This window comes from Rhagoletis pomonella, unplaced genomic scaffold (genome assembly GCF_013731165.1).
Source record: "Rhagoletis pomonella isolate Grant_MI unplaced genomic scaffold, Rhpom_1.0 Rhpom_scaffold_00001, whole genome shotgun sequence".
Lineage (NCBI taxonomy): Eukaryota > Metazoa > Arthropoda > Insecta > Diptera > Tephritidae > Rhagoletis > Rhagoletis pomonella.
This window is the reverse complement of record NW_023458555.1, coordinates 2,631,877-2,643,742: the sequence shown is the minus strand read 5'-3', so window position 1 is coordinate 2,643,742 and position 11,866 is coordinate 2,631,877. Positions and strand designations below refer to the sequence as shown.

Sequence of the window (11,866 nt, the reverse complement as noted above, 5' to 3'; positions counted from 1 at the left end):
TAACTTACGGCTCTCTCTTAAAAATTCTGTTAAATGGATGTTGCTTATAATTGAACAGCCGAAACTTAACGTAACTTAAGGCCACGTCGAAATCTGTTTTGTTGATTTTGATTCTCTAAGTTCTACGTTCCGTTAAGGTAAGTTAAGTTGCCATAATCCGGCTGTTACACAGTGTAACTGTTTCCGTTTTCTTAAATGTTCGCCTCCCTTTCAAATGCACATCTTCTTAAATATAATTAAAAATAAGTGCCTCCTCTTAAGCTTTTTTCCTCTCTAAAATTCGCAATTTTGCTCCCTATAAAACGCACCTGCACTCATTGAACTCAAGTGGACTTTCACACTTAGACGCTTTCGCTTTCTTTAAGAATCCGATTGCAGTACAAGCGTGAATCTGCAACTGCGCGGTATTCCCGTGAAACCTGCAAGATAATAAAATGGAAAAAGTGATAAAAATTACTAAATACATTCCATTGACGCATTAAACTTCTGCGTAATTTTTGTGAAAAAATCGCGTTTATTGAAGTTACAAATAATAATTCTTATCAGTTGAAAATTTCAATGGACTTCAAGTGGATTTTATGGCTACTAAATGAGCCAAAACAAAGAGAATGCATCATGAAACTAATTTGAGTGGTATTTTTTCATGTGAATTCCAGAATAGCAAGGCTCGTACCAAAAATTGCAATTAATCACACGCCCATAGTGCAAGTGAGTATTTATATTGTGCTTTCTTCACGCGAGGAAAGTCATGTGAGAATATATGTATGTATATATGTGTACATATGTACAAAGTTATATGATGATATATTTATAACGTGTGTAAAAGTACAGCCTTATGTTGAATTCCCACTAGGAATCGAAATGCAAAAAATAAAAAAATGGCATGTCAAAAAATTATTTTTGTCATTAAAAATTTCGTAATGTAATGCCCAGTGGAAATTCGGAATCTTAATTACACGGTGGAGCTATACAATTCTGTTGATGACAATTGTTGAGTAGAAACTTTAATAGATCTCGAATATATGTAGAATATACTTTAATTGAATTTCTAAAGACAAACATTGAAGTAGCTTAAAAATAAATATGCCTACCGTTCGTTTATTTGTTTTAAAATGTATGTAGGGCTCATTGTTAGTATCAACATAAACAGTGGTGGAACACAGTACATACATATGTATTTAGCAAAAGCTCGGTGTTAACACTTGCCAATGGACTATTGCAACATTACAAAAATAGGCCTAATCGTTGAGGTCAGACTTTAATTTTTGACGTCACCTAGTGGCACTTAATTTGTATGTCTTTATGTGCTAATGTAAATATAATTGTTTGTTATTTTTGCGTTCGGCTTTCGACCGTGTTAGGTAAGGCCGATTCGGGTAAAAATACAAATTTACCGTCATACATATGTACTATATGTAAGTAAAATCAATAACACAGGCCAACAAAATTGGAAAAAAAAAGTTGGTGCGACACATGTTGAAGCTATTTTTGATAGAATTTTTCGTGCTGATTACGAATCTGTAGATATAAAATTTCCATTCGAAAAAAAAAACGTGGTCAAAATGTAAAAAAATCACGTCTTTGACTGGGTTTGCAGAAACAAAAGGTGTAGGCGTGAATTAAATTAAATGACTACAAACCCTGAAAATACCATTCCTGCACCTTCCACTGAAGATTACCTGCAGTCAAATGTGATACTTCATATTTGCGGTTACCAAAATTACTATCAAGGACTATTCAAGAATTGTGCAGAAATGAGATTTTAAGAATTAATTGTTGAAAGTTTAAGCTTAAATTAACTTCTAAGAAGAAAATTCTGTCAATTTGTGTTTTATTGCTTAGGTACTCAAACTTCGCAGGAAATCAGTTATTGCTGTTCAATAAATTATGATTCTTTAGGTCAAGGTACAGGGATGATAATTTCAGGGTTTGTAATCCAAAGTTTAGGTTTTAACTTAAGTATAGCTGGAAGGTTTTATCACCCTTTTTTTCTACTAGAGCTTCTCAAATGTTGCCGAAACCCAGATTTTTTGATATTTTGAACAAGTTTTTTTCAAAATATGGAGCTGATGGACACTTTACGACTACAGATTCGTAATCCAATATTTTGCTTTGACGTCTTTTCTATTCACATACATATAACAACAAAGGAAGCGAGCAAGGGTTTGGCGGAATTTTACATTTGTCAACCCTTTATTATTCGTAAATTGAATATGTCGCAAACTTGTTGGATGAATGACATATTTCAAAAAAAAAAGAAACCTTTTTTTAAAGTAATTAAATAATAACTAAAATATTTACATACATAATATGTAACAGTAATCGTAATATTTATTTTCTTTTTTCGAAAAATTGGGGAATATTTTTGCATACATACTTGACATTGAAAGGCGTTCGCTTATTTTTTTTTTAAATCCTGCCTTTAACAAAAGTTGGTAAATTAGTCATCGAAAACTGAATGAAATCTAAAAGCAACTACTGCAACATTAAATTAGTTAGAATCCTTAGTCCTTGTTAATTAATTCTTTTGTAGGAATTCTAAACTAAATAGATTTAATTTTAATAAAGCATTTTAATTGATAAATATGTAAAGAAGCAGAAAGATTAAAGGGCCTTCTATATTAAGGAACAGATATGTTACTAAAAAGTTTTGATACTCACTACTTTTTTGCACTTTAACTTAAATACATAGGTACATATGTACATATGTATGCTTGTACCTACACTAGGCGCCAAATTAAAGTGTACACCTTGTTCTAATGTAATCTTCACAATAATTTACATGAAATGTTTTTTGAAATTTTGCGGTTTCCTTCCATACCAAAATAAATTGTGTTTATTCGTTATATGGAAGCAAATGCGACAAAGAAATTCGTAAAAAATCAATAGTAATTTTACCACTTGCAACTTGAACTTATTTCACTTTGTTGCATACTCGATTTATTTTTTTTTTGAAATTATAAATAAAAAGTTGAAAATTTTGATGAAATTGTGAATTTTTGTATAAAGTGTAAAACTTAGATTTATACGGTTTATATTATAGAATAATCTATATTTTCGTAAGTAATTGATGGAAAAAATGGTTCATGAAAATAATTGTGAGCATTATATTAGAACCAGGTGTACACTTTAATTTGTCGCCTAGTGTAAATATCAAATCAAGACGGCGACGAGTTCTTTTCACTTTGAGCTTTATTCACGTATTTATAGCTTTTTTTAACATTGTTCTTAATTGCTTTAGATTAAAACAGTGGTGGTTGTTAAACATATGTACATATGATTACGCACATGTATTTATTATGTGCTATTGTGATATATACATACATAAAAATGTACTACTAACTCTATGCGAAAAAGTTCAATGCACCGTAGTACAGCTAGGCTGGTGATTTTTCAATTTTACGTAAAAAGAGGGAAAGTACATATCGCTTTTTTGTCAAAAAAAAAATGTCTTTAAACAACTTTTTGGAGATAAGTATGCAGAAATTACGGTTAATTTCAAGTTCGGTACCACATTTGTAAATTGTATCCAATAAAAAAAGGGAGTATGTCGCTTTCACAACTTTTGTATATCTGTGTTTCACTGTGCTAAGCAATTAATGCTAGAAAACACTCACACTTTGATCAAAGTAACGAGCCAACTTAGGATATATTCGAAGCTTCATAGTCGGATTTAAAATTTCCGATTATATTTATTATAAATTTTATTTTTCAGTTATTATTATTTTTCTTCAAAAACTGTAAAGCCGTTTACTCGAGTTTTTGGTTTTTGAGTTATGACTCTCTTCCAGCGCAAAAGTGGTTTTATAAGTGTGTAATGCTTCCTTACGTTCAGGCAATTTTTTTTTGCTGTTGTACATATGTACATACACACATATGTAACCAAAAGAAGTTTTCATGAGTTATCCTTAATTAAAAAAAAACTTAATCCAAATAACGAACTTCAAAAAAAGTAGGAAGGTTATCAGTTCATAGGAATGTTTTTTTTTTGTATGTATGTTACCAGATAACTTTGGACCACGTGAATCGTTAACGATAGTTCTTTTCATTTTTGAAGCCATTCGCTAAATGTTTCTAGGTGTTTGTCTGTGTGTACTTAAGGAACTCAAGCTACTTTCATTACAACGAGTATCTCTCCAATTACAAGCATACATACTTACACCAATTTATGATGGCCATAAACAATTTATTAATTAAGCCATTCATAGACGCCAAACAGGCTGTCACCGCAATGATACAACAACCAAAAATTTTATTTCTGTTCTATTGAACCGCAAAAAGGTGGTACCATTGGTTTTATCAACATAGTACATATACACACTTAAGATACATAACAAAAATCAATAAACCCTTAGAAAATATTTTGAGATTACACGCTCGCATATGCAGTCCTAGACACTATGCCACATAATCAGACATTGACTTGTTGATATGCAACAGTGGCGCCAAGAAAATTGTGCTTTTAAGTCTAACAAAGTTCTATGCCTAACTATTACATACTTAAGGCTGGTTTTCACTATGTCAAATTCAGTGGCATTTGCCGTCATATAAGTGAAAACACATTGTCAAATGGAATCAGAATGCGGTTTATCGATTGATTTGGATCAGAATAGGTCTTTAATCGTGTACATGTGCTGCGAAATCGGTTGTATGTCAGTTTTTGGCCCATAATATCATCGGCAAAGGTATGGATAAAGGAGATAAAGTTGTGTTAAAATATGTCGCCAAATTTTGGCGTCAAAATATGACATAGTGAAAACCAGTCGTTAGTTTCAAATTTATGTATTTGTGTTTTTGTATTGATTATCTGTTTATGTGAATGTGAACTTGCGGTGACATAATATATGTACATATGTATATGTATATATATATTTACATAAGTATTCAATGACAGTTAATGTGCATTAATCCATACCAATATACATAAGAATGTTAATATGTATGTATATATGTATGTAGGTTAGGATGAACCTTAAAATATGAAACTAAATTTTGCATGGAGCACGCTCAAGATAGGGACTTTTACGATAATTTCAATATTTGAAAACAACTTTTGTGGGTTTGACAAACTGAAAACTGATAAATTTGATATATTATTAAAATTATTCGTATACATTTATAGTCATCGGCTAATGGTTGCACCAGACAATATAAAGTTCCAAAGACCGCCATCGGAATAAGTGCAACATTTTTAACAATTTTCCCAAAAACGAAAAAAAACAGGTGTACAAATAATTATCTGCCTGAGCTCAAAACGCATCTTTTAATTTTTTTGTAATAACAAAATTATGCAATTTTAATATTTTCAAACTCAAAAATTATTTAAAAATATTGAAATTTTCGTGCATGTCTTTCTTTTGTGCGTAGAAAAAAATAAAGGGTTGTCCCATACAAAGTTTAGATACGGACATTTTTAAGAACCGCCCTAATGTGGGGATAATAAATTGCATGTAAATATATATTTTGTTGCAGTCATGCAAGGGTTAGAATGAAAACTCACAAGTGCAGGTGTAGACTTCTTTGCGTCAGTGCTTTAAACGGTGACAAGTTGCATGATATTGTAAATAAGTTGGCAGAATGTGGTTATTACATACAAATATGTACATATGTATATGTACATACTTTGGAAGGGCTATTTGTAACGCGAACAAACGTGCGAATGGCAAACATGCCCTGCAAAAAATTGTGCGACTAATCTCTAAAGAGAGTATTCCGAGATTACTCTCAATCGGGTACAATTGGGCATTAATTAGTCGCAACTAGTCTCATACGGGTACTAATGGAGGTCAATTAGTCTCGACTCATCCCTTATGGGTATAATTGGAGATCAATTAGTCCCCAACTCATCTCTAACGGGTACTATTAACGATTTAATGATATGTACGCACTTAGTCAATGAAATTTCATGTGCGGCGTTGGCACACAGAGAGAGTATTCGCCTAACAAAACTGAGCACACCGGTTCGAATATCAGCTGGCGCAAATTTTTATTTTTATTTTTTAAAAGTGACTAGTCGCTTTTTATGCCCTTTCGGGTATAAAGGTGAACAATTGGACTCTTCATAGGACATGCTCGAACAAAAGCGATCAGTTCATTCCTTTGCGATTGCTCCCGGAGTCATCCCGGATTAGTCCCATTTTTTGCAGGGATGAAAGCAACTAAATTTTGTTGTAATGTCTAATTCTAAATAATGGCTATTATTTGAGCAATGCAGCATAAAAGAGTGTGGCCTAATGGCACGCAAGTAATGAATATTAGTTACACAGACGTTTATGTACATATGTATGTATGTATTTATGTTAATGTGTTTATGTATTAGGGAATATTAGCCCGTAGTAGCGTTTTATTTTTAAATACTTGTTTACCATTCTGGATATTTTCTCATGCCGCGTTCAAATTTAACGGGTTATTTATTTAGTAAATATCCGCCAAATGCTTTTGATCGGTGAAGATCATTTGCTTCGCATAATTTATTTGTTGCATACTTTTCGGCAGACAACAAAAATGTACTCAACCGTGTAGATAAATTAACTGCATACATACATGCATCCTTAATCTTATTGAATATTTTACCCTCTTTCTTGGAAAGTTTTTGAATGTTTCATTAATAATTAAGTACTCAAATATATGTATCTCTCCTTTGTTACAGATAAAACGAGTCTGGAGAATCCCAAGAAGTGCCATTTAGAATTGTGAACGGATATTTGATTCAAAGCCAAAGAAGGCAACGTAAAAGCTGCAGAAAATTCTTTTTTACATTAAAGAGGAAGAAGGAGGCAAAAAAGTTAAGCTCCAAGCAACCTGAGAAAAAATCGAATAATATATATTTATTGAAGAATTATACATACCTAACTCAATTAAAAAATAATTACAGAGTTAGAAGCACTCGCACTCGTACATAAATATACACAAATAGGAGGTGACATTTATATATATTCACATACACGCACGCACTGCATCGGAAATTAATTTGTTACAAAAAATTGATCGCTAAAGCCGAGTAGCGCAGTATTTGCAGCCGCTAATTTAAAATAAAATAAAACTAAATTAAGAGCAACTTTCGAACGGGTCGGACTTACCATAATTTTAGGAAGTAGTATTGAATACTAAAAACATACATATTTTTTAACGAAATTCATACAAAACACGAATTTAACTATATAAAATTTGTATGAATCGATTAAATTAGAGAGTAAAAATGGCAGATAGATATACAAAAACGACCTCTAGCAGCGTGTTAGATGGAAAGAATGACAAAAAGGGCGCTACACACACACCAGCGTCGTCCCAGTTGCCCAATGACGCCGCTGGTAGTAGCGCCAACCACAAAAATGTGCAAATCCTTACAAAGCTTGCCAACAGTTTGAGCGAAAGCTACCAACTGGTCAAGCAACGCCAACAAAAATACAACGAATTGAGCTCCAAAATGGGCGGCGTAGACGCGCCACAGCTCGTGAGCTATACCCAAGACTGTGATGATGCCGGCGCTGGCGAGTGGCAGGAAGTAAAGAATAAGCTAAAGCGCAAGAAGAAGCTTTCCGCTTCACTCACCTCCGTCAACGATTCGGTGAATCAGGAGAAGCGCACCCGCATCGAAGGCATACAGCTGAACTGCCGCGGAAAGTTGCACATCACCGAGCTGCCGGCACTAGTGCCGCAGTCAGCGACGCGCAGCTATGTCAATGTGGGCGTGGCACAACGCGCCGAACGCTGGGGTGGCGCAAAATCGAATGCGGCGGCCTCGAATGCTGCTGCCGCACCGACAACCAAACAGACAAACGCGTGCAATACAGCGCAGGCACCAGCGCCAGTGACGGCAGCGACTGGTTTAGTCACTGCTGCCGGCGTGACCACAGCCGCGCCACCACCGCGCCTCAAGCGCAAACTGCAGGAAAATGTGCAGACTATACAAAAGCTGAATGCGCTCACAGAGCAGCTAAGACTGGAGATCAACGAGCTGAAGTCCAGCTTGACGACCGAACGAGGCGCAGTGCGCGTGTTGCGGTAAGTTCCTCCGATTAAGCTTGGTGGTGAATTTTGGGTAAAAATTTTTTAATTATCTTTAATAGCGCACAAAATGAGTCGGAGACTCGCAAATGGAAGAATGAGGTGAAGAGACTGCAAAATGCTGTAGAGCTTTTGAAGAAGAACAACACATTGCCGCTGGTCGGTGCGAGGAAGGCGACAGACGCCGGCAGCGAGAACTTGCCAAATGCTTCCACGACTGGCAATGTAACCAACTACGAAGTACAAAGACTGACAAATGAAGTTATTGCGCTGAAGGAAGCGAACAGAGCTTTAGAAGAGAAGAAAATGGTGAGTGCGATTTGTGTTAGTGCATGATTTCCTGGGTTTACTGCATGAATGTGAATTCTGAATGTTTAGTTCAATGCAATTTTTTAATGCTATATGCTATAATGAAGATAAAAATAACTGTGTGGTTATAATATATAAATGATTAATAATAAAAGAGTAAGGAATAAACTCATGGGCGACAAAAAACACGGAGATTCTTTTATCGAAAATTTGCCTGAAGTTTCGAGCATGAAATTATATCTGCAAAATTCTTAAACGGTATCACATAATGTACTTGGCAAAAATGTAAATTATTAACCTCCCGGCTTGAGGGATAAATACTGTAAAGATCTCTCAAGCAAAAGTTTATCTAACGAATCAAGTGATCAGGTGATTCACAATACGCCAAATCTTGGAAAAGACCCGCGAGAATAGGGTCGACACACCATCTATTTTTCGATTTTAAAGCCGCTTTCGAAAGCACAAAAAGAAAATCCCATTATGCCGCGTTGTCTGAATTTGGCTAGCACCATCAGCTCTGTCAGATTTGGGAAGGACCTCTCCGAGCTGTTTGGTACCAAACGAGGTTTCAGACAAGGTGGATCCTTTCGTGTGATTTCTTTAATCTGATGTTGGAGAAGATAATAAGAGCCGCAGAACTGCACCACTCAGGTAAATACCTTACAAGAGTGTACAATTGCTGGCGTATGCCGACGTCATCGACATTATCGGTAAAACCAAGGGCTGTTCTTCCTACTCGAGATAAGATAGAAACGCAAAGCGAATAGGTCTGGTGGTGAACGAGGACAAAACGAAGTATCCTCTGTCATCACATAAATAGTCAGAGCATAAGCGTCTTGACACCCACCACGTCACTATTGAGAGTTACAAGTTTGAAAGAGTAGACTACTTCGTTTATTTGGGAACCAGCATTAACACCAATAATAATGTTCGAATGGGCAGAAACGCTCCAGCTGTGAAAGTATTCAACACGGGTCGCGAGACCAGGCGGAGACGGACTTGTCTTCACTTGGCATTTACAATTGACGTCAGTTGGTACAGAAGAGAAACGACTGGCGTGCCATTTTGGACTAGAACGCCTTAGAAAAATAAAGATTTTAATATGGGCCTTCAGGATTAGGGACTTATCGTCGGGATGAAAAAGGACTTTGTGGTCGTGGCGTTCATTTTGCCTCCAACTAAGTACTGATAGTTTTAGATTTAACTCAATTCAAATTATTTTATTTTAATACATATTTATGGCTTTTAAAATTTATTTGTATAAATGCAAAGTTTTTTTTAAATAAAAAAATTAATTGTGCAATAAAACTGACCCATTGTTTGAAATTTCAACCGATTGTACCCAATGCACCTTTAAACTGAAAATGAGCTGAAAAGATACAAATGTACCTACGTGGTATGTAGTCTATATAAAACCAACATCGTAACAATTTCTTAGTTTTGTGCGCTCTTTGCTGGAGAATGTATAATACGCACTCTTGCTTTCTTCAAATCATATCCTGCGGAGCGGTGCTTAAAAATCTCCCACAGGAATGTCAGGAACGCCAGCTTTAGCCCCAAGAACAAGAGAAAGAAGGCTGCTTGAAAATGGAACAACTTTAGAACCACTGGATCATCATCGTTCATCGGATTGCGGATGTTCTTCTTTCCCGACTCTATGAATGCCGCATTCATGATACTCTCCCAATGAACAGCGTAGCCGAACTCGATCGAGCTGCGGATCAATCGGTTGATGAAGCCCAAATAGGGCGATCCATAGGGCACAATGTAGACGGCATGAAAAGGCACCAGGCAAGTGGACATGACGTGGTAGAGCGGCCTGCCCCGATGTGAGTGCATGCGTGCGTTCGCATGGAACGTTGCAAAGTGAAATTTCTGCAGATAAGCGTACGATAGATTATTTTCTCGGACTTTCGCTACAATTTGCTCGTCGGGCGCAACGATTGATTTTCGCTTTATTGTGGCTTCATAAGGGTCACTTATATTGAGAAAACGCTCTAAATGCTTAGAGTGTCTGGAATATGTCAGCATGTCATACGGTGACTCAGCCAAATCCTTAATTGTATTAAGATCCGGCTGATATGTGCGAAAGACGAGACTGCTTGTGAGATTTCCCTTGAATGCGTTGCAAATCAACATGCCATAGAAGAGCCAACAGAAGAGGAAGATACGCAGAGGGGTGCGTGCCGGAATACGTGTCAAGGGCATTGACAATGTGGTGGCGTACAGTTGAAGTAGATCGAAGTCACACTTGTGCAGACGCAGGTGCACCAAGTTGCAAAAGATATAGGCAAGCGGTATCGAGAGCAGTATCGTCAGCCACACCGGTATGGTGAATGAACGAAATAGGTTCCAGAATATAGTTGCAATCCTAGCTTTCGGCACCAACACACACAGGTCGTCACGGCTGTGCACGATCGTATATTCGACTTGTCGCGCAAATGTCGGCGCCGCTAGGAAGCGTGTATTGAAGGCTACATCATCTAGCTCGTGTGTGATCTCCTTGAAGCAAATATCGGCTCTTAGCATGAAGTTGCCAAATCTGCTGACGCGATGTATTACACGTGTGGCATTCAAGCGTTCGGCGATGAAAGCCGACATGAAACCATCGCTGCCGATAACCTTCTGGTCGTCGTCGTCGTCCTCGAAAATGGCTCGCACCTCATCCTGGTACAGACATACGCTCAACGGCTTGCCGCCCATATCCGGTAATTTTGGTGGGAAGAGGTCGTCTTTGCGCGGAAGCACGCCACTGCTTAGTTCCAATTTTATAAGAAATTCATCGGTAAATGGGTTGTATCTGTAAACATGCAGCTCATTGTTGCGTTGAAACATTATCACGACATTCAGAAACCAAATGTGCCAAAAAATCGCGAAGGTATGACGCAACCAAGCTTCGGTGACGGTCTCCGAATTGACGATTAGCATCATAACGTGCGAGAGGTGTTTCGCAGCGGAATATTTTTGTATAATTGATAGATCGATGCGCTGTGAAGCATCGTGAAAGATCATTACCAGATATAACAGTATACCGTCGTTGTTGATGAGTTCCAATGGCTTAGTCTTTACGCGATTCCTATGCAGAAGAAGCCACAAGATTATCAATGGATTTAATTGACTTAGGCTAGGCCGAATAAGTTATCTTAAGGGATTTGTAATTTGTCTACCTACCTCAATGTTATATACGAAGTACCACAATCACTTAAATCGCGCAGTATGTCACCCGAATAACCGGAAGAGGTCTTATTCTCGAAATACACATAGACGACTTTCGTATGGAAACTGCACAAAATGTCGCTGGCGTTCTCAATTAGTGGCAAATCTATTGTAGAATTAACCGCAATTAGACCTTCGGCCATCGACGGAGTTTTGGAAATCCAAACCGCGAAAATGCCGATGAGAGAATGCAGCAACGATAGTGGCATTGCGCCCAGACGAGTAGAAATATGCGGAGCAAATGTGGACGCTTAGTTGGTGGTCGATTGTTTTTATAGATATAGACATATCCCAGCTGGTGGCCAAAATAAAAATGCATTAATGGAATATTTTT

At 36.8% G+C, this 11,866-nt stretch overlaps 2 protein-coding genes across 2 annotated transcripts; one reads left to right on the top strand and one right to left on the bottom strand.

Moving 5' to 3' along the window:
* Positions 1–657: 657 nt before the first annotated feature.
* Positions 658–8,316, top strand: LOC118750420 (the record flags this gene model as incomplete). Its single annotated transcript, XM_036485141.1, is given in 3 exon segments — positions 658–708; positions 6,650–8,004; positions 8,070–8,316. Coding segments are annotated over 2 exon segments (1,053 nt in total), but the record flags the coding sequence as incomplete, so codon positions are not given.
* A 1,303-nt stretch (positions 8,317–9,619) lies between these two features.
* Positions 9,620–11,759, bottom strand: LOC118750409. The gene is made up of 2 exons (XM_036485133.1): positions 11,488–11,759; positions 9,620–11,392 (listed from the first exon to the last, which is right to left on the bottom strand). The coding sequence occupies exons 1-2, from the start codon at positions 11,739–11,741 to the stop codon at positions 9,751–9,753; spliced, it is 1,896 nt and encodes a 631-aa protein (XP_036341026.1). The 5' UTR covers positions 11,742–11,759; the 3' UTR covers positions 9,620–9,750.
* Positions 11,760–11,866: the final 107 nt, after the last annotated feature.

Bases quoted from the DNA above. Each gene is read 5' to 3' on its own strand.
- LOC118750409 (XM_036485133.1), bottom strand. From the start codon at position 11,741: ATGCCACTATCGTTGCTGCATTCTCTCATCGGCATTTTCGCGGTTTGG. The intron at 11,393-11,487 runs GTAGGTAGACAA...TCTTCTGCATAG, and splicing joins ACTTCGTATATAACATTGAG to GAATCGCGTAAAGACTAAGC.